The 23,898-nt window shown below is 39.8% G+C and overlaps 1 protein-coding gene across 1 annotated transcript in view; it reads right to left on the reverse strand.

Moving 5' to 3' along the window:
* The window catches only part of ADGRG7 (adhesion G protein-coupled receptor G7), a 72,047-nt gene that overhangs the window by 16,164 nt on the left and 31,985 nt on the right, over positions 1–23,898 (reverse strand). The window contains exons 10-12 of the mRNA XM_056109153.1: positions 14,276–14,439; positions 13,849–14,019; positions 1,762–1,874 (exon numbers count right to left, since the gene is read on the reverse strand). Coding sequence (XP_055965128.1) covers positions 1,762–1,874; positions 13,849–14,019; positions 14,276–14,439 — 448 coding nt within the window. The remainder of the gene's footprint in view (positions 1–1,761; positions 1,875–13,848; positions 14,020–14,275; positions 14,440–23,898) is intronic.

A 23,898-nucleotide genomic window follows, 5' to 3' on the forward strand; every position in this document is an offset into this window, starting at 1 on the left:
TAGCACTTGGTCTATGGTAACTACTTTATAAAATTTTCAGTGAATGGCAAGAGAGTCATTAAGTGCGGAAAATAAAGAGAGGAGGGGCTAGAGAGATTGTACAGCACTTAAGGAGCTTGCCTTGCATATAGCTGACCTGGGTTTGATCACCGGGAACCCATATGGTCCCACAAATCCAACTAAGAGTGATCCCTAAATGCAGAGGTATGGTGTAATCCCGGAGCAATACCAGATGTGGTCCTCAAAAAGAAAATAATTAAAAATAAGAAAAAGAATAGAAAAAAAGATGAAGAAGTGGAATCCCGGCCCTTTGAACAAATGACTGATTCGAAGAAAGGAACAGAGAAAGTGAAAAACCGCCTGATTATCTTGCTGTGTGTGAGAAAAGGAAGTGTTGATAGGGACTTGGCAAAACAACATAAGTGCACCCCCTCTGTTTGCATTGGAGAGGAAGGACTATGACTAAATATAGAAAGATAGTTCATAAAATAAATATTTCCCACCATCACTGATGCCAGTTGGGATCATTGGTGAATACCAAAACCACTGAGTGGAGTGGGGAAACAAGTATAATCATACAGTTACAAAGTAAAAACCAATGACTAACTTATTATTTATAAGGGAAAAAACAATCTTTACAAAGTAGAAATATGGCAGAAATCACTTTAAACTAGAAGGAATTAATGAAACAATTTTTTTTGCTGTGTCACACCAAAAAAGACTTAATAATGATTTAGCATTCACAGACTTCAAAAATAATAATAAGAGTTTCTGTATGATCCAGTGATTCTACTGCTTAGCATCTACAGCAAAAACATAAAAACACCAATTTAAATGCTATATACACACACCTATGTTCACTGTAGCAATATTACAATAATCAGGATATGGAACAACCTAACTGTACTCAATAGATGAATGCATAAAGAAGTTTAGTATATAAAAGCAATGAAATATCAGTTATTAGAAATTATAAGATTCCCTCATGACATTTCAAATCTTGCTGCTTTTTATTTTCTTTTTGGGTCACACCCGGTGATTCACAGAGGTTACTCCTGGCTCTGCATTCAGGAATTACCCCTGGCAGTGCTCAGGGGACCATATGGGATGCTGGGAATCAAACTCAGGTCGGTTGCCTGCAAGGCAAATGCCCTATCTACAGTTTTATTGCTCCAGTCCTATCTACAGTGCTATTGCTCTACTTTGTAAAACTCTTGCTGTTTTAACAATGTTTCTTTGGTTTAAAGATACAAATTTGTAGGTATAATTCTGATAAACACAAACTACAACATTGATGAGTTATGAGATCATATTAATTTGACATGAAAAACTTGTTATTTCATAGTATGTAGTGGTACTTATATGACAGTGCGAGTGGACAGTAGTTTTTCTTCACAGCACTTACCAGTTTGTAATTATATACCTATTTGTGCATATTTCTTAGCATCTCCAGAAGAGAGCATCCTCTTCTGTAAAATTAGCTTGTCGAATCAAATTTTTTTTTATTTAGGAGAGGTCATACTTTATTAATTCTCAGGGAGATAGCTCAAAGGATTGTAATGTGCTCTTTGCTTGTGGGAAGCCCTAGTCCCATGGTGCCATGAGTTACACTGAGGAGTAATCAATCTCCAAGCAGCTCTGCTCTGGGAATAGTCTTTGCACACTGCTGGGTAAGGCCTCCAAAGTGTAAACAAATAAATTATCGTGTTCAGAAGAAATGATGTGAGGATACTCATGAGAAGAAACTGCTTCCATTCTTACCTGATGGCAATCCGAAATATAATTGTAACAACCAGACCAATAATAGACAGGCAGCATCCAGCCATGGATAGTTTGTCCAGTGATTCAGGATATTTATAGTTCTTTTTGAAACTCTGCAGAGGAGAAAAAAAACCTCACATTTTAAATTGCTATTTTATTTATTTCATTCCTGAAATATCCATGGAAGTCAATACCATGAAAAATTATGTTTACCAGAACAATTACACTGATCGAAATGCTGCATAGTTGCCAAATAGAGAATTCTTATGAAACTGTTGATATAGGCACTGAAAATGTGACTAAGCAGTAACATACATGCTTCATATATGTATGGTCTTGGATTCAATCCCCAACACCACAAAACAGGCAAATAGAACATACGCTTTCAAGGTCAAAAGCTACCTCCTTCTCTCTTTTTTTTCTTTTTTTGTTTTTTGTTTCTTTTTTTCCTTTTTCCTTTTTTTCTCTTTGGTACTGTGGGGCTTACTCCTGGCTCTGTACTCAGAAATTACTACTGGTAGTGTTTAGGGGACCATATGGCATGCCAGGAATGGAACCTGTGTCTGCATGCAAGGAAAGTAACCTGCCTGCTATTGCTCCGGTCCCAGAAAACTATTTCTAAGCAGTTTATATAAAGCAGAGGCTTCAGAATAGATATACAACTTATTCAGATAAGGAAACATTCTTTTCTTCAAATTTAAAATCAGAATTATTTTGAGTACACTAAATTAATGAAAACGTCATCTATCCACTTACTATTTTTATGCAAATAAAACTCAAGAGGTATAGTACACTAAAAGTAAGTTTTAAAAATATTTTATAGGTATGTAAATATGTCACATATTTCTGTTCATTTTTAGTGACTTCTCATTTTTATGTACTAAACTATATCTATACCAGTAGTTAAGTATATATTCATAGAAAAGTATATTCCAAGTACGTATGCACTTTTAGAAATCTGAGCAGGTAATGATGGTTGTCACTGGGTAGGTAGGCTATGTAAGTAGTTTTGCTTATAAGCACCTTCTAATGTTTTAAATTTATGAATCATAAACATAAAAACGTAATAAAAGTAATTGTTCTCTGTGTTTCCAATATCTCATATCAGATCCTACTCCTGAAATATTATATTTGTTTACAATCTTTTAGTTAAAAGTGATTGTTTCTAAAAATCTATTTTTATTTATTTATTTTTTAAATATTTTTATTAGTGAAACACCATGAGGTACAGTTATAGACTTACAAAGTTTTTTGCTTGGGTTTCAGTTATACAATGATCAAGTACCCATCCCTCCACCAGCACCCATCTTCCACCACCATGGGTCCCATCTAAAAATCTATTTTAAAGTACTTCTTATATAGGTCAGTACATGCTTTTGTGTGCCCCCTCCCCACCCACACCCACACCCCTCAATACCAGCCACTGGCACCCCAGTCTGGGGGTACCTGCCTTCACTTCCGCCTCCAGCCCAACTAGCTGCTACCCTTCCCAACAGGTCTGTGGACTAGCATCTGGACTGGCTGGGGATGTGGCCTCCATGGTAAGGGACATGGCCTCCTCAAAAGTGGGCGTGGCCTTCTGTGTGGCAAGTGGTGCTCACGTCGACACAGTTATATTTCCCATTCTCAGCACTCTGGACTCACATCCCAATCTTCATCACCTAATTCTGTGGAAAATGTCCTGGCTGCCTCAAACACAATACAACAATGATCCACCAGCCTATTCCAATTCCAAAAAAAGACCAGTGTACGCAAGAAGCTATACAAGCGCAATATAAAAGAGCACCTCCTCCAATGCTTCAGTAGATGCCTATCATAAGCCACAGAATAATGTCTGAGAGAAAGGACATATTCCAGAAGGGGAGACAGACATCGACAGACATTATTCAGAATCCTTTCCTGCAATAAGAGGGAACAGTACTAGTGAACTTGAAGGTTTTAACTCTATACAATCACAACTTGATCACTTGACATCCCGTTACTCATCAATTTGCTCGAGTGGGCGCCAGTAACATCTACATTCATCCATGTCGCGTGCTAATGTAGCCCAATGGCATCTGCTCATTGTAGGAACACAGAGAGCCTCAAACTGATTGTTCAGGGTCTTGACGAAGAAGTCTGACCATCTCATAGGTGGGCAGCCACGTGATCTTTTGGCATCCCGTGGAATCCAGTTGGTAATGCCTCTAGCCCAGTGGTCGTCTCCAAATCCCATTACGTGCCCAGCCCATCTGATTTTCAATGTCTTGGCAAAAGAGACAGCATCCCTGATTCTTAACCATCGATGAAGTTAGGAACTCCGGATTCTCTCTCTCATTTGAGTGGAGCGTGATACTCCAAGCATAGCTCTTTTGATTCCTCTTTGGGAGACACGAATAGCATTCTCATCCTCTTTTCCTAGGGCCCAGGTCTCTGAGGTGTATGTTAATGCAGGAAGAACAGTGGAATCAAAGAGGTGTGCCCAGAGCCAGAGGTTTTTTATTCTCTTAACTATTTATTCAATGTTCTTGAAGGCGTTCCAAGCCACTCTCTTCCTCCTGCGCAACTGAGGTGCCAGGTCATTCTTCATGTTGACTTCTCGACCTAGGCACACATAACTGTTGCATTCAGAGATGTTCATCTCATTGAGAGTGAATGGAACATCAAGAACGAGACCATTTCTCATAAACATTATCTTTGTTAGATTCAGCTGTAGTCCGACCTTTACACTCACAGTCAAAGTCGGCCAGAATTTGTGCCTTTTGGCTGATGTTTGGTGTTATAAGAATGATGTCATCAGCGAAGCGGAGGTGTTGTAGCTACCAACCGTCTATCTTCACTCCCATTCCTTCCCATTCCAGTCGTCGCATGATGTTCTCAAGGATGGCACTGAAGAGTTTCGGTGAAATGGTATCACCCTGGCGAACCCATCTCTTGACGTCAATGATCACCTCCCTGTAGAATGGTAAGATCCTGGTAGTGAATCTGCAATACAACTCATGGAGGATCCTGATGTATTGACTTTAAACGCCCTGTTTGGCTAGGGCCCTGATTACCACTTCAGTCTCAACAGAATCAAAGGCCTTCTTTAAATCAATGAACGTTAGACAGAGCAGCATCTGGAACTCCTGAGAAACCTCAATGAGCTTGTGGATATGGTCAATCGTGCTGAATGCTTTGCAGAACCCAGCTTGCTCACATGGTTGTCCTTCATCTAATATTCTGCCAATCCTGTTCAGGATGACTTGAGTGAACAGCTTGTAGATGACAGACAATAGGCAGATCGGGTGATAGTTGCCAATGTCATGGATGTCTCCCTTCTTGTACGCTAGTACAGTCCTGCTGGTTTTCCATTGGGATGGAACCTTGCATTCAGACAGGTAGCGTGTGAAGAGCCAAGCCAGTGTATTGATGAGAACTGACGGCAGGTTCTTCAGGTGTTTGGTTCTGACCTTGTCTGGGTCAGGTGCTGTTGACTTCTTTACTGACGAAATGGCCTGTTGGATTTTGGAAGGGAGAACTTTGGGAACATCATATCCATCCTGCGGAATTTGGTATGTGAGAAGGTGGATATGGCTATCAAAGAGATCAGAGTAGACGTCATGGATAATCTTCTCCATTACCCTTCTGGAAGATGTGATAGATCCATCAAGATGTTGGAGGGCAGTCATCTTGGTCTTGTAGTTGGTGAAGGGCAGGCGGGCGTTGCGAATGCTTTTCCGAGCTTCTGCTGCATCTGCCAGCACTGCTGCTCTTCTCTCTTTGATGTCTTCCTTTATCGCTTCTCTGCACTACTTTGTGAGCTCAGACATTCACTTGCCATTGCCTAAGGCTTGCACCAAGCCACACTGGTGAATGAGCTCAAGAGTTTTCGAAAACAGTCGTCTTTTTGTGGCTATCTCTCTCTCGGTGTTCCTTGCACAATCATGAAGGTGCTGAACCAGTCAATTTTATTCCTCGTCAATGTTGTCAACGATGGCATCTTCCCATGTTGCTGTAATAGTGCCAAAGAGCTCCCAGTTGGTGGTCATTCTGGGAGTTCTCTTCTTAAACTTTGCAGCCCTTTCTTCCCGCTCTGTGAAGTAGAATTTTGCACAAAGGAGATGGTGGTCTGATGCCGTTTGGAATTTTGGGACAACAGCGACATTGGTCAGGCAACCACAACAGCATAAGGAAACAGTGCAAATCTCCACTACAAAGAGAGGATAAAGAAAAGAGTCCCGAATCCTCAACAGGGGTTATCCACAAATACAATCTCGGCGATAAAGAATTTCGAGATGAAATATTGACGATGTTCAAGGAACTCAAAGAATCAATGGAGCAGACATCCAGAAAATTAAAGGAAGAAATGAAAGAAACAGTGGATCAAATAGTCGAGGAAGTACAGGAAGAAATGAGAGCAGAAATTAAAAAGCTACCAAAAAGAGTGTTAAAAATAAAGTATTTGGTAGATGAAATTAAAAAATCAGTGGATGCCCTCAACAGTAGAATGAATACAGCCGAAGACAGGATCAGTGAGCTTGAAGATGAGCAGCAGAAATTGTATAGGCAACAACAATGGAGAAAGACCTCAAAATAGCTCTAAGGCGAATCAGAGATCTAGCTGTGACTCCAAGAGGAAAAACATTAGAATCATTGGAGTACCAGAAGGACAGGAAGGCAACCCCAATGAAAAAGCCATAGTGAAAGAAATCATTGCTGAAAAGTTCCCAGAGTTACCGAATGCAGACATCCAGATCCAAGGAGCCAGAAGGGTGCCAGCTAAAAGAGACCCTAATAAAAACGTCCAAGGCATATCATAGAATTATGGATGTTGTGGATAGAGAGACAATACTGCAAGCAGAAAGATCAAAGAAGGAAATCACATACAAAGGAGAACCCCTTAGATTCACAGCTGACCTATCAGAGGAAACCCTCCAAGCATGAAGACAATGGTGGGATATAGTGAAAAACTCACTGAAATGAATGCCTCACCAAGAATACTTTATCCAGCTAAACTCTCACTCAAACTCGGTGGAATGATACACCATTTTATAGAAAAATAACAGTTCAGGAACTTCATAGACTCAAAACCAAACCTAAAAGAAGAACTAAAAGGGCTCTTTTAATTCAAGAAGAAAAACACCCATAAGCACAACAAACCCTTACAGAAAGATGGCACAAAGCCCCATGACAATAATCTCTCTCAATGTCAGTGGTCTAAAAGCACCAATCAAGAGACACAGAAGAGACACAGAGTGGCAAAATGGATCCAGAAACTGATACCAACACTCTGCTGCCTGCAAGAAACTCATCTGAACAGTCAAAGCAAACACAGACTCAAAGTTAAAGGATGGAAAACAATCCTGCAAGCAAACAACTCCTTCAAAAAGGATGGGGTGGCCATACTAGTATCTGACAACAAAGATTTCAGGTTGAAAAAGATTAGAAGGGACAACAAAGGCCATTTTCTATTTATCAAAGAATATGTACAACAGGAAGAAATCACACTCTTAAATTATATGCACCTAATGAGGGTCTAGCTAAATAATTAAAACAACTGCTAACAGATTTTAAGGAGGACATTGCTAGCAATACAATAGTAGTAAGAGACTTGAACATCGCCTTATCACCACTGAATAGATCAACAAGAACAAAAATCAGCCATTAAACACTGGCTTTGAAGGAAGAAATAGAAGAGAGAGGGCTAACAGACCTATACAGGTCTTTACACCCCAAAAAGAAAGAATACACATTCCTTTCAGTGCAAGTGGAACATTTTCAAAAATAGACCATGTGCTAGGCCACAAAACATACCTCAGTGAATCAGGAAAATAGAAATTGTATCAAATATCTTTTCAGACCACAATGTGCTGAAGATAGAAGTGAATCACACACAGACACTGAGAATCAAATCAAACACCTGGAAATTAACCAACTCAATGTCAGACAATGAGTGGCTCAGGAAGGAAGTCAATGAAGAAATCAAAAGATACCTGGAAACCAATGAGAATGAAGACACAAGTTACCAGAACCTATGGGATGCAGCTAAAGCCATTGTTAAGAGGAAAATTTTTAGCTTTGCAAGCATTCCTAAGGAAGGAAGAAAGGGCGTACATGATAACTTGACTTCATAGCTCAAGATCTTAGAAAAAGACCAACAAAAGGAACCCAAACTTGGGCAAAGGAAAGAAATAATAAAACTTAGAGCAGAAATTAATGACATAAAAACCCAAAAGATAATCCAAAAGGTCCATGAAACCAAGAGCAGGTTATTTGAGAAAATAAACAAGATTGATAAACCAGAAAACTCACAAAGAAAGAGAGAGAAAATCCAAATAAACCGAATCAAAAATTAAATATGGGACATCAAAACAGAAACCAATGAAATTCAAAATACCATCAGAGACTACTTTGAGAGTCTTTATGCCACGAAACAAGAGAACCTAGAAGAAATGGATAAATTCCTGGATTCCTATAATCTCCCAAGACTGAACCAAGAAGACTTACAATATCTGAATAGACCCAATAATATCAAGAAAATTGAAACCACAAACAAAAGTCTTCCCAAAAACAAAAGCCCAGGCCCAGATGGCTTCACTAGAGAATTCTTCCAAACATTTAAAGAAGACCTGCTGCCAGTTCTCCTCAAGCTTTTCCAGGAAATTGAAAAAACAGGAACTCTCCCAAACAGCTTCTATGAGGTATATATCTCCCTAATACCAAAAGCAAACAAAGATACCACTAATGAAGAAAATTAAAGGCCAGTATCTCTGATGAACATGGATGTGAAGATCCATAACAAAATATTATAAAATAGAATCCAACAACTCATCAAAAAGCTCATACACTATGAACGAGTGGGATTCATTCCATGGATGCAAGGATGGTTTAACATTTGGAAATCAACATAATCCATCATATCAACAAAAGTAAAGATAAAAAACATATGATCATATCAATAGATACAGAGAAAGCATTTGACAAGATCCAACATCCATTTATGTTGAAAACTCCCACCAAAATGGGCTTAGAAGGAACTTTCCACAAGATAGTCAAAGCCATCTATGGTAAACCTATGACAAGCATTATCCTCAATGGGGAAAAATTAAGGGCCTTCCCTCTAAGATCAGGGTCAAGACAAGGACGACCACTCTCACCACTTCTGTTCAATATAGTTCTGGAAGTCCTTGTAATAGAAGTTAGGCAAGAAAAAGATATTAAGGGCATCCAGATAGGAAAGGAAGAAATCAAGCTCTCACTATTCGCAGATGATATGATACTGTATCTCAAGAATCCTTATAGCCTCTACCAGAAACTCCTAGAAACAATAGACTTGTACAGGAAAGTCACAGGCTATAAAATCAATACCCAAAACTCCATGGCCTTCCTATACACAAATAATAAGAAAGAGGAAAGAGACATGAGAAAAGCAATCCTGTTCACAATAGTGCCCCAGAAAATCAAATACCTTGGAATCAGCCTAACTGAGGAGGTAAAGGACCTCTACAAAGAAAACTACAAAACGCTACTCCATGAAATAAAAGAGGACATGAGGAAATGGAAACATATCCTCTACTCATGGATAGTAAGAATTAACAAAATGTCAAAATGTCAATACTTCCCAAAGCATTATACAGATTCACTGTGATCCCTATAAGGATACCCATGAAATTCTTCAAAGAAATGGATCAAGCACTCCTAAAATTCATTTGGAACAACAAACACCCACGAATAGCTAAAGCAATTCTTGGGAAAAAGACGATGGGAAGCATCACCCTCCCCAACCTCAAACTCTACTACAAAGCGGTAACAATTAAAACCACATGGTACTGGAACAAAGGCAGAGCCACAGACCAATGGAGCAGGGTGGAATATGCCTACACACAACGCCAAATGTATGAACACTAATCTATGATAAGGGAGCAAGAAATGTGAAGTGAAGCAAGGAAAGACTCTTTAACAAATGGTGACTGGCATAACTGGATTACCACATGCAAAAAAATGGGCTTAGACCTCAGCTTAACACCATGCACAAAAGTCAGATCAAAATGGATTGAAGACCTCAATATAGACCAGAATCCATAATGTACATTGAAGACACGTTCGGAAAACCCTCCACGATATTGAGACTAATGGTATCTTCAAAGATGACATGCCACTGACCAACCAAGTGGAAACAGAGATAAACAAATGGGACTATATTAAACTAAGAAGCTTCTGAATCACAAAAGATATAGTGACCAAAATACAAAGACAATCTACAGAATGAGAAACGATATTCACCAAATCCCCATCCAATAAGGGGTTGATATCAAGGATATACGAAGCACTGGTTGAATTTCATAAGAAGAAACCATCCAACCCCATCAAAAATGAAGTGATAAAATGAACAGAAACTTTCTGAATGGCTAAAAGGCACATGAGAAAATGCTGTACAGCATTAGTCATCAGGGAGATGCAGATCAAAACAACAATGAGATATCATCTCACACCACAGAAACTGGCCCACATACAAAAGAACAAAAGCAGCTGGTGTTGGCTTGGAAGTGGGGAGAAAGGGACTCTCATTCACTTCTGGTAAGAATGCCGACTGGTTCAGCCCTTTTGGAAAACAGTATGGACAAATCTCAAAATATTAGAAATGAGCTCCCATTTAACCCTGGAATACCACTCTTGGGAATATATCTCAGAGAGGCAAAAAAGCATATTTGAAATTACATCTGCACTTCTATGTTCATTGCTGCACTATTCACAATAGCCAAAATCTGGAAAAAATCCGAGAACAGATGACTGGTTAAAGAAACTTTGGTACATCTACAAAATGGAATACTATGCAGCTGTTAGAAAAGAAAAGATGAAATCATTAAATTTGCAAACAAGTTGTTCTACACGGAAAGTATCATGCTAAGTGAAATGAGACAGAAAGAGAGGGACAGACATAGAAAAACGGCACTCATCTGGGAAATATAAAGTAACAGAATGGGAGATGAACACCTAAAGGTAGTTAATATAAGTACCAGGAGGTCTGCTCCACAGCTTGGAAGCTGGCAACACATGCTGGGGGAAAAGGCAGCTCAGATAGAGAAGGGAACACCAAGTAAAGGGTGTTTGGAGGAATTGCTCGGGATACGAGATGCGAGATGCATGCTGAAAGTAGACTATAGACCAAGCACGATGGCCACTGATACCTCTATTGCAAACACAACACCCTAAAGGAAAGAGAGAGCAAAAGGAAATGCCTTGTCATGGAGGTGAGTTGGGGTGGGGGGATAAAAGGGGGGGTGGGAAGGCTACTGGGTTAATTGGTGGTGGAGAATGGGCACTGGTGGAGGGATGGGTGCTTGATCATTGTATATCTGAAACCCAAGCACAAATGTTTGTAAGTCTACAACTGTACCTCATAGTGTTTCACTAATTAAAAAAATAAATTTAAAAAAAGATAAAAAATAAAGTATTTCTTAATATACATCATGATTTTTTAATGTTATAATTATCAAAATAATTCTGATTTTTGAATTACTGTTTTAAGATATAAAAAATTCTATATATCTGTTTAGTAGGCAAACTTTCTACTTTGTATAATAAGTGCATTGTTTATGGAGGAAGAAAATGAAAATGAAATACTTTATTTTTAAAATGATAAAATTTAAATTTTATGTTGCCTCCTGATTGACAAACAATAGAACACATAGATCTCAGATCTTATAAATCACTTATTCACTTACTCAGATTCTGTTTTTATTTTTCATGTATTTTGTGAGTCTATTGAAAAATTTCACAATGCAAAACAATTTTCTAATGTGAGTAGTAGGCATTGAGGCAAACTCATATTAGTGAAAAGAAAACATTAAAGTGTTTTCTGACTTCCAAAAAGAACAAAAATAACTATGACAATATAATCTATGCCATTTTACATGCATAATGATTTTCGTACAGCTATTCAGTGATATTTAATATTTTAGGGCATGAAGAAGGGTCAATTTTTCATATTTATTATTTTCTGATTAGAAAGCAATTCTATGAGTAATATTATTAGAAATGATTAAAATCAATTAAAATGGGAAAGGTTTGCGATGCATAGAGATAGTAAAAGTGTTAAGGCACATGTCTTTCATGCAGCCAATCCCAGACCTATCCCCAGCACCACATGATCCATCAAGCATCACTAGGTACTAGGTACAGCCCTGAAGTCTGAGACCCACCAGTGAGTCCTGTGGGACATGCTCACCGTGGGGTCTAAGAAGCATAGCATCCTCCAGCCTAGCATTGAACCATTGGCCTAGTTGACCAAGAATTGCCAAGAGGGAGTTCCTCGGCCTCCTGAGTACCTCTTGGAGTGACCCAAGGAAACAAAACCAAAGAGGTTTGATGAATAAAATAAGAAAACTATAGCCATCTCCCAAAAGTTTATCACTGTCACTGTCACTGTCCTCCCGTTGTTCATTGATTTGCTTGAGCAGGCCCAGTAACATTGTGAGACTTGTTGTTACTGTGTTTGGCATATCGAATACATCACGGGTAGCTTGCCAGGCTTTGCCGTGGGGGCAAGATATTCTCGGTAGCTTGCCAGGCTCTCCGAGAGGGGCCAAGGAATCGAAGGTGGAGGAATCGAGCTCATATCGGCTGGGTCAGTTGAGCAAGGCAAAAGCCTTCTATCCACTGTGCTATCACTCCGGCCCCCAAAAGTTTATCAATGTCACTGTCACTGTCTTCCTGTTGTTCATCTATTTGCTCAAGCAGGCCCTGTGATGTCTCCATTGTGATACTCGTTACTGTGTTTAGCATATCAAATACACACAGGTAGCTTGCCAGGCTTTGCCGTGTGGGCAAGAAACTCTTGGTAGCTTGCCGGGCTCTCTGAGAGGGCCGGAGGAATCGAACTCAGGTCGACCATGTTGGCCGCTTATAAGGCAAACGCCCTACCCGCTGTGCTATCGCTCCAGCCCAAAAGTTTATAAAGCAGTGAATTTTAATTTGGTGTTCTGTGTTGCACTCTAATCTTTACAAGTCCCAAAATATAGTGTCATCCATATATGGCACTGGGTAATAAAAAAATCATATTGCTAGCCTTTTAAGAAAGATAAGACATTACAACCATCCCTACTCCTTTGTATATGAAAAATATTCAATGAAACTGAAGAGTACAGTGGGTATAGATGCTTGCCTTGCATCCAGCTGATCCAGGTTCTATTCCAGGTGCATTCCATATGGTCCCCTATGCCCTCAGGGAGCTATCCCTGAGCACAGAGCCAATAGTGAGTCCTGACCACATTGGGTATGGCACCCAAAACGAAGATTAAAACATTCCCTTAAAGATATGAATTTTAGTTTTTAGTTTCAGCATAATGTTTAAAGAAATGGAATTAAGAAAAGCCCTTTGAAACAAATGGAGTCACACCAGGAGCCTCAGAGCTTACTCCTGGCCCTGCATTCAGCGATTGCCACTGGTGAGCCCAGGGGACCATATGTAGCATAGGGGACTGAACCCATATTGGCTGTGAGCAAGGTAAGAAGTGCCTTACCCGCCATACTACTTCTCCAACCCAAAAAAGAGCCTCTCTTACTGACAGGGTCAGCCCGATAACTTTCAGAAGTGCCCTTACAGCTGCACATCAGAGCTAAATGCTACCAGTTATTAGAGAGAGCAGTGTTGGAGATTGCAGGGATACAGAGAGTAATTATAGCAAAAAATGGATTCAATGCAAAAGATTTTCCCTTGTATCTTTAGTAACTTAGATTATTTCAATGCTAACATCTCTGCATAACTATTTTAAACAGCCCATTCATTTCTAAGTTATATTAAACCTGTTTCTAACACACAGCTACACAGTTTTGCATCTGGCTACCTGAAGGTGCTTCAGAACATGCAAGCTAGCCAAATGGAGTCTGTTAGCTCCTCTCAAGTCTGGGCTTTTTTCACAGTGCTGAACTAAACTCTTCTGAGACTACAGCAGAGGAACACTATTCTACTTGTCTCTACCAAATTCCCTTTTCAGTCCTAGCACTTGTTCCTATTTCAACTCTTACTCTGTATACTAATCTCCAAAGTTGACTCCAACGAGCACATACTATAATTGTGAATAAAATATTCTTGTCTGGAAAAAAGATGAATATGCACATTCTTACCATTAGTATAGCAAAATTAGTGGTGTGATTACAATGGCACCGCAGGAATCCATCAGTACCAGAAATTCTTATCCGTTGTCCTTTGTTACATCCAAATGTGTCCCAATCATTTTGTTTAAAATTCCAAAAGACACAGGCATAGGATTTGAGTTGGTATTGTGATGTGTTATACTGAGAATTGATAAGAGAATTGTGACAAATTTTAATGTTTCACTAGGTAGACAAAACAGAATAAGATAAGCACAGGATAAATAAATTTGATACATAATATATTTATTCAAATTAACTAACTTTGCATTCAGTCTGACAAAATATGGATTGAAGGTCTAAATGTATAACTTCAAAGAATTTTTAATATTATTTCCATTAACTGCTTTTGCTCAAACTATCCTTGCTTTTATAATTGGACTGAACTGTAAAAAATTACCTCTGGATTAAAGACCATTTGAACAGTTGCATTTGTATCCATGTCATTTTCACTAGCTTTGCTTGAGACAATTCTTTGACTGAAAGTAGATTGCGCTGTAAATTTTTTGGATTGAAAAAGCTTGCTGTTCTGATATACTACAAAACCACATGTGTTGGAATTCCCTGTAAAAGTTAAGGAGTGGGAGGTAGAAATAAGAAATAAGGGTAAGCAAGAAATAAAGTCATATCATTGTTGAGCTGCACGCATGCTTAGTATTTGAACTAAGTACAATAAAAACTACGTGCTCCCTGATGCTTCATTGAATTGAAATAGATAATTAACATACATAACCTTGCATTGTCATTCCATCTAAATTCATTTCCTCCCTTGAAGTTCATATTCCTTACCTTATACATGAGAATATAACTCCAGGCTAATCCACTCAGGCTGGTATTGCAAGGATCTCAAGTATAAATAAACATCTTGCTTTCTAAGCACAATAGAGTTAACATATCATGCAGGTAACCTAAGTTCAAATCATCAGACAAGAAACAGCAAAAGGTAACCACATGTTGGGAAGTGCTTTGTTAGGTCTCTTAACTTCAAAAGACCTATTTATCACATCACAGAGCCAGGAGCTCAATTTTGTGACTATCCAATACTGTTTCAATCAAGCTAGATACTTTCCATCTTCTCTTGAAGGTTCTCTACCATTTCATGACAGCCATGGACCATCCCAAGCCTAAACAAGTATTGTGTGTTCTTTTTTTCTCCAAAATTTATTTTATTAAAGCACCATGAGTTACAAAGTTATTCATAGTTGTGTTTTTGAAGTACAATGTTCCATCACCAATTCCGCCACCAATTTCAACTTCCCTCCACCATTGTTCCCAGGTTCCTTCTCTTACCCTCCCCAGCCCACCTCCCAGCCATAGCCTGTCCTCTTGACAGACATCTTTCACATTTGGTTATTACATTTGTTTATTAAAATTTGGGTCTGAGATCCCATGGCTGCTTCTCCCGGAAGGGAGCATAACATGAGGCACCCACAACCATGGCACCGGACTCAGGCTGTTTCACACAGGGCGTCCCAGAGGGGGGCAGGTGAGAGCCCTCCCCACCCCAAGGGACCCAGCTTCAGCAGCCAAAAAAATCCACAACCCAACTGCTGCCACTCTCAAGGCCGCTTCCCACACACTCGGGCCAAGCCTCATATAAGAGTGAACATATTCCTGGACATATCATAAGACCTCCCTACTCATTCTCCATAATTACCACATTATATTTGACGGGGTTCAGACGGTAGACAACAAATCATAGAGGGAAATATATGTATATACGTATATATACATGTTTTCAGATATATATACACCAAAGCTCACATTACCCAAACTTTAACAACATATTAGTGATATCCTATAGAATGTCTTAATGGCTCCTGCCAAAATAGAACAATATCCACAGTTTCCTATATGAACACTCTTTTGTAAGCATGTTCAGCAGTTCTTCATAACAAACAATATGAAATATATTATTTTGGTTCTGTTTTGGGACAGGAATTGGGGCTTGGGATGGAAACATCCTGAATTTGGTTGTGGGAAGGTGTAATGGTGGTGGGATGGGTGTTTGAATATTAAATGTAATCAAATATTGTGAACTAACTTATAAAATAAAAAAAATTTTTTTAAAAGTTTGGGTCTAGTGATTTTATCATTGTTGAGTCTGTGGTCTGTGTATTTCTTCTATCATTCCTTAATGCCAACATTGTACCAGAATCCTCTTTTTTTTTTTCATTTCAGATAAGAGCCATTTTATTTATTTATTTATTTATTTATTTTATTAGTGAAACACCATGAGGTACAGTTATAGACTTATTCTTGATCCCTGCTTTTGTTGCTTCTCATCTATCTCTTCTCCCCTTCCCCTTTACTCTATTTCTTTCTTTCTCTTTCCTATACTCTGGGACCAAATGGTGCTCTCTGTCATTTATATGTGGTATTTAGAGTAACTGGGTAAAGAAATGCAATGGTTTAAAGGTCAGGAGGCTTACCTAGATCACCCTTAGCCCCAGAGTATTGTGTATTCTTCGGATCACTAAAAACGTGGCTCATTGTTACGCAGAGATTCTGGGAGAGCAGAACTACAGTAGAAGGTTCCAGAACGAGTCTGGTCATGACTATTATCAAACAGATCCACCTAAGGAATACCTCCTCCCCATGCCTTACATGACTGTTAGCCATATTTAAAATAACCAAGTTTTATTTTTTGTACCATAATTACTGTACATTTTAACTTAATTACCTAAAGTCTGGAGCTGGAGCCATAGCACAACGGGTAGGGCATTTGCCTTGCATGTGGCCAACCCGGGTTTGATTCCTCCGCCCTTCTCAGAGAGCCCGGCAAGCTACCGAGAGTATCACACCCGCACGGCAGAGCCTGGTAAGCTCCTCGTGGTGTATTCGATATGCCAGAAACAGTAACAACAAATCTCACAATGGATACGTTACTGGTGCCCGCTCAAGCAAATTGATGAACAATGGGAGGACAGTGCTATAGTGCTACCTAAATTCTGAAAATTAAAACTGTAGCAGCGAGACCAGGCTGAGTCAAAATTTAAGAGATAAGTAGGTATGCCCTGAGAGTCTCTAAATATTATCCAAGATCAGCCACATTCTTCTGTGTTTTACTTATAAAATAAAGACATTAAATTTTTGGATTAAAAATAATTGTCACAGCTTAGATTAATAATTATTGTTTGAATGTACCAAGCTCTAGTACCCTACCACCACCAAAGTGCCCAGTACTGTCCACCAATGTCTTTATAATACTTCTAGTCCACCTTCTCATTCCACTTCCCCACTGCTTGGTAATCTGAGTTTTATAATCCAAGGCCAAGCACTTGTCATAGGTCAATGCTGTCTATTTCTTTGCTTTGTCTCTCCACATACCACAGATGAGTGAGATCATTGTATTTTTCCTTCCTGCCTCCAACTTATTTCACTTAACATGATACTCTCCAGTTCAATCCACGTGGCAGTGAACTACATGATTTCTTTCCTTTTTTACAGTTTTATCATGCTTCATTGAGTGTACATATCACAACTTCTTTTATTTTATTTTATTTTTTTTTAGTGAAACACCATGAGGTACAGTTGTAGACTTACAAATTTTTGTGCTTGGGTTTCCATTGTACAATGATCCCTCCACCAGTGCCCATTTTCCACCACCACTGATCCCGGTACCCCTCCAACGCCCCCTTATCCCCTCCATCCCACCCTGCCTCTGTGGCATGGCACTCCCTTTTGTTCTCTCTCTCCTTTTGGGTGCTGTGGCCTGCAAAAGAGGCATTGAGTGACAACATGTTCGGTCTAGAGTCTAGTCTCAGCATGCTTCTCCCATCCTGGGGGGATCCTTCTAAATAACCCCCATTTGGTGCTCCCTTCTACATCTGGGCTGCCTTTACCCCTAGAGTGTGAAGCTGGCCTCCAAGCCATGGAGTAAACCTCCTGATACTTATCTCAGCTATTCCTGGGTGTTAGTCTCCTATTTTGTTACTTTACGTTCCCCAGATGAATGCAATCTTTCTATGTCTATCCCTCTCTTTCTGACTCATTTCGCTTAGCATGATACTTTCCATGTAGTACCACTTTTATGTAAATTTCATGACTTCATCCTTTCTAACAGCTACATAGTATTCCATTGTGTAGATGTACCAAAGCTTCTTTAACCAGTCATCTGTTCTCGGGCACTCAGTTTTTTTCCAGATTCTAGCTATTGTAAACAGTGCTGCAATGAACAGACAACTGCAGATGTCACTTCAACTATACTTTTTTGCCTCTCCAGGCTATATTCCCAGGAGTGGAATTGCTGGGTCAAATGGAAGCTCTATTTCTAGTTTTTTGAGAATCGTCCATACTGTTTTCCAGAAGGGCTGAACCAGTTGGCATTCCCACCAGCAGTGAAGGAGGGTCCCTTTCTCGCCACATCCGTGCCAGCAGTGGTTGCTTTTGTTCTTTTGGATGTGGGCCAGTCTCTGTGGTGTGAAATGATATCTCATTGTTGTTTTGATCTGCATCTCTCTGATGATTAATGATGTAGAGCATTTTCTCATGTGTCTTTTAGCCATTCGGATTTCATCTTTGAGGAAGTTTCTGTTCATTTCGTCGCCCCATTTTCTGATAGGGTTGAATGTTTTCTTCTTGTGGAGTTCAACCAGTACTTTGTATATCATTATATCACAACTTCTTTATCCATTAAGATGTCATGGTACTTTTGGGTGTTTCCATAGCCTGGTTACTATACTAAGTACTACAGAGAACACAGATGTACATTTATCTTTTTGAATTAACTTTTTGTATTCTGGAGATAGATGCCAGGAAGTGGAATTGCTGGATTATATGCGAGTTCTAACCTGACTTTTTTGAGACAACTCCATAGCATTTTGCATAGAGACCGAAGCAGATGACATTCCTACTAAAAGTAAATGAGAGTTCCTTTTTCAGTGCATTAGCACCAACACTGTTTTTATCCCCCAGTCTTTTTGATATGTCTGTATATATCACTCTCACTGGTGTGAGGTGATATTAAAAAATGGCTAGTATCCAAGAAATATAAAGATCAAGAACAACAAAAATTAGTATCACCAAAAAATAGGAAAAGGAACTGAACAAAAACTCCCCCAAAGAAGACTTATAAATTACCAGTATATATGAAGAAGTGTTCATTGTCACTTATTATCAGAAAATTTCTCTGATTTTTTTCCCCATGATTCACTGACCTTGTCTAAATGTTCTTTTCAAACTTAACCTTAAAAAATGCATCAAGGGTGCCGGAGAGATAGTGTAGCAATTATGATAAAAAAAAAAACATAACAAAGACTTGCTAAATGTAAAAAGAAACAATACCAGAATAAAATACATACCTGAAGCTGTATTTGCAACTACTTTCTGACAAAGTCTTAGTATCCAAGATTCATAAAGCTCTGTAAAACTTAACTGGAAGGAAACAATGAACCCCATCCAAACACTGGAAAGGAGATGAACAGAAATTCCTCAAAGAAATGTACAGATGCCCAATTAGTGAAAAATGAAAAAAATGCTCTGCATCACTGATTGTCAAGAAGATAAAAAACAAAACAATGAAAAATTATCTCACACCAGTGAGTCTGGCACACATCACAAAGAAAGAATGTAACCAGTATTGACATAGATATGAAAAAAAAAGGACTCTCATTCTCTGCTGGTGGGAATGCTAACTGGCTCAATCTTCTTTGGAAAAAAAAATAAACATTTCTAAAACAAAACAAAACAAAACTAAAAAATCAACAACCCTAAGAATTGAGCTTCCATATGACCCAACATTCCACTTCTTAGCTTCTACCCATCATCAAAAATTGTCTAAAAATTCCATTTGGAGAGACAGACAGACAGAGAAAAGAAAACTGCCTGCCATAGAAGCAGATTGGGGGAGGTGGGATGGCAGGAAGGAAACTGGGGTCATTGGTGGTGGGATACGTACACTTATGAAGGAAATGGGTGTTGGAACATTGTTTGACTGGAAAAAAAAACGATTATGAACATCATGAACAGCTATCTAACTGTATATCTCACAGTGACTCAAAAAATATTTTTTTCTTTTTGGGTCACACCCAGTGATGCTCAGGGATTACTCCTGGCTCTGCACTTAGGAATTACTCCAGTAATTCCTGGCAGTGATCGGGGGACCATATGGGATGCCGGGGATCAAACCCGGATGGGCCACGTGCAAGGGCAAATGCCCTATCCACAGTAATATCGCTCCGGCCCCTCAAAAAATTTATTTAAAAATAAAATCTCTATTTGGGGTGACAGGAAGGAGGAGGCACATATGGGAAGGAACCCAGGGACAGTGGTGGAAGGAAGTTGACACTGGTGGTGGGGTTGATCGCTGCTGCGATAACGAATGTCTAAAATTCAACTATGAATAACTTTGTAAATCAGGGTGCTTTAATTAAAAAAATAATTACTAGCTATAAAAACATTTGGGAGGGGAAATGAAATGCATCTTTTATAATGGAATAGATCTCTTAAACTCGGTTTATGTGTTCAAGGATGAATATTACCTATTGCTAGAAGGATAGAAGAGCTCCAGTCTAAGCTTTATTACTTTTACTTGATTTATTTTTTAAAAACTGTTTTTTAAAAAAAGAGTTGAAAAAATAAGTCGTGGAAAATCCAAACATAAACTAAGTATCCAAGTTTTAAAAAGAAGAAAAGTAGGGGCTGGAGCAATAGCACAGCTGGTAGGGCATTTGCCTTGCATGCAGCCGACCCGGGTTCGATTCCCAGCATCCCATATGGTTCCCTGAGCACCGCCAGGAGTAATTTCTAAGCGCATGAGCCAGGAATAACCCCTGTGCAATGCCGAGTGTGACCCAAAAAGAAAAAAGTAAATAAAATAAAATAACAACAAGAAGAAGAACGTAAAAGAAATATTTTAAATAAATTCATACAAAACAGGGCAAAAAAACCCCCTCTATTCTGAAATAAATGCTTATTGCAAGAATATTCACAATAGTCCAAATCTGGGAACGATTCAAGAAGCTATGATCCAGCCGCGGTTGGCTGGGCAGCTGTGAATAGACCATGCTACTTCCACCCTCCTCCCTAACAGTAAGGAAATCCAAGTAGAAGTTTCCTTGCCACGTAGGTCTAAAGCCCTGAAGCAGGAGGCAACAGCAAAGGGTGTCTGAACAGAGTAAGATCTTTTTATAGATTGACCAGGGAAAAAAAGCAGAGCAAAGTGATTTTGCACTGGGGGTACAACTAACGCCCTTCCCCTCACCTGCTTTCCTTCTCTGCTGCCCTTTCCTAGGCCCTTTCATCGGAGATGGGGGGGGGGGGGGGCGGGGGGGGGGGGGAACAGAACTAAAACTAAAGCCATAGTGCCATCTGCTGGGAAGAAAAGGAAGGCACCCATAGGATAACGTGCAAGCTGGTACACACCAACAAAATAGAAAGAAACATCAGCATGGAATAACATGAGAATGATACATTTCAGAAATAACACCTAAAGATACAGAATTTTTAACTTAGAAGCATACTACTAAAAACCTCTATCAGACAAAAAAACATAGAAGACAACTTTATAGTTTTGGAAAAATTAAGGAACAGAAAGAGTAGGTTTTTTAAAAAGCCCATGTAGAGATCCTAAATATTAAGATTTTTAAAAAAAAAAAAACTTATGAGGGGGTATGGTGCCGCCAGCAGGTCAATCTGTACCTGTGAGGCGAGTGCATCAGCAGCCTCATGGCGCCTTCAGACTTCCAGATACCCCAAAATTGCCACTGTGCCTTTGGCCAGACCCCAAAAACTTGGGGCAAAGTTTACCAAGAAAGTAAATGGCCAAAAGTTACGTATGTGGGAAACACACCCACAAACCACCTCCGGCTCAGCTATATAATTGGAGGCAAGGCCTCTTTGGTTCCTGATTGAATTGCTTAATGGCCATGATCCCAGAGACTCAGAAACAAATCTCGGAACCCAGTGCCTTTAGGTTGAAATGCGTCCGGTCCCTGCAGTAGGCTACCGGTGCTGGGCCAACCCAGGTGGGAATAGGTTTCGTGCCTCGGCCTGTTCCCCCTGGCGGCCCAGTGGCCGCCATCCTTCAGAGGCCACTGGACAGTCAGGTTTGGGCCCCCAGTGACAAGACACACAGGGCCTCATGGGATGGGGGTGGAGCCGGGCTTGTCCTCCCCACCCCAACGAGACCCCAAATCATCGCCCACGAACGGCCTCTCTAGTTCCTGATCAAGCTGCTTAATGGCCATGATTCCAGAGACTCAGAAACAAATCTCAAAACCCAGTGGCTTTTGGCAGAAATGCGTCCGGACCCCACATCACGTTACTGTCGCCTGGCCACCCAAGGGAGGAAAGGGTGTTGTCCCTCCGCCTGCTCCCTCTTGGTGGCTTGGTGGCCATCATCCTCCAGAGGCCATTGGACAGTCAGGCTTGGACCCGCAGTGACGAAACTTGTTGGGCCTCATGGGATTGGGGGGGAGCCAGGCCTGTCCTCCCCACCCCAACGAGACCCCAAGTCATCGCCCACGAATGTCCTCTCTGGCTCCTGCTCAAGCTGCTTAATGGCCTTGATCCCAGAGACTCAGAAACAAATCTAGAAACCTAGCGGCTTTTGGCAGAAATGTGTCCGGACCTCGCAGTAGGTTACTGTTGCCAGGCCACCCCACGGGGGAAAGGGTATTGTCCCTCCGCCTGTTTCCTTCTGGTGGCTCTGTGGCCGTCATCCTCCAGAGGCCACTGGACAATCAAGCTTGGGCCGGCAGTGACGAAACTTGTTGGGCCTCACGGGATGGGGTGGAGCCGGGCCTGTCCTCCCCACCCCAATGAGACCCCAAGTCATTGCCCACGAACGGCCTCTCTGGCTCCTCATCAAGCTGCTCAACGGCCATGATCCCAGAGACTCAGGAGCAGATCTCAAAACACAGTGGCTTTTGGCAGAAATTCCTCCAGATTTAAGTGCTAAAATTTTGGAATTTCAAAATCCCGCAGCCACTACTGCAGCCACGCGACATCATATGTTATTCATAACCAGCAATAGAAAACAAATTGTCTACCGTTGCCTTTTCAGCAGATCTGAGTGTTGGTAAAATCACAAATAATAATGGTGGGTCTGGTATCAAAATAGTGAATGTAATCAAAGTAGAGAGAGAGTAATGTAGAAATCATCTGCCCCACAGGTAGGGGGAGGGTTTGGGATGGGGGTACACTGGGGTTTTTGGTGGTGGAGAATGGGCACTGGTGAAGGTATGGATGTTTCATTGTATGACCGAGACTTAGACCCAAAAGCTTTGTAACTGCTCTCATGGTGATTCAATAAATAAAATTATAAAAAATGAAAAAAAAAGTAAGGTGGAGTTCATGCACAATTCAATCAGCTAATCAGTGGCTGAATAAATAGCAGTACTCCTACAAAAAAAAAATATGTAAAGCATAGAAGGTGATACTACAGAAAAATAATTAATACAGTTGAAGACAGAAATCTACAGTTGTAAGGGGACAGAGAAAAAAAAAGATTTTAAATAAGTGAAGAAAGAATTATCAGATACTATTAGGAAAGAATGCATAAGGATAATGAGAATCCCAGAAAAAGAGGAGAGTGGAAAATGAAAAGAGAGCTTATTTAAATAAATAATAGTTAGGAGCTTCTAAAACTTAGGGGGAAAAGTAAGCATACAAATACATCAAGACAGTATATCTAAAAAGACACCTATACAAAGACACATAACAGTAAAACTGATAGACATATGATATATTCAAGTGATGTAGTCAAGATACTTTAAAATATTCTCAGTCAAGATAGTCTACCAAGAAAAAACTATCACTATGCTATAATGAAGGCTCAGTAGTAAAGCATATATTTCACATGTATGAGGTCCTGGCTTCAATTCCAGCACCATACAACATGAAAAGAAATAAAGTGGAAAAATAAATTTTTTCCAAATAAACAAACCATGAAACTAATGGATTTTACCACCAAACCTACTTATAATAAGTGATTTTTATTATTATTATTATTATTTTGTTTGGAGACCATACCCAGTAGGGCTCAGGGCTACTCCCAATGTAGTATTCAGGGGACCATGC

Source organism: Sorex fumeus, unplaced genomic scaffold, assembly GCF_029834395.1.
Source record: "Sorex fumeus unplaced genomic scaffold, SorFum_2.1 ptg000265l, whole genome shotgun sequence".
Classification (NCBI taxonomy): domain Eukaryota; kingdom Metazoa; phylum Chordata; class Mammalia; order Eulipotyphla; family Soricidae; genus Sorex; species Sorex fumeus.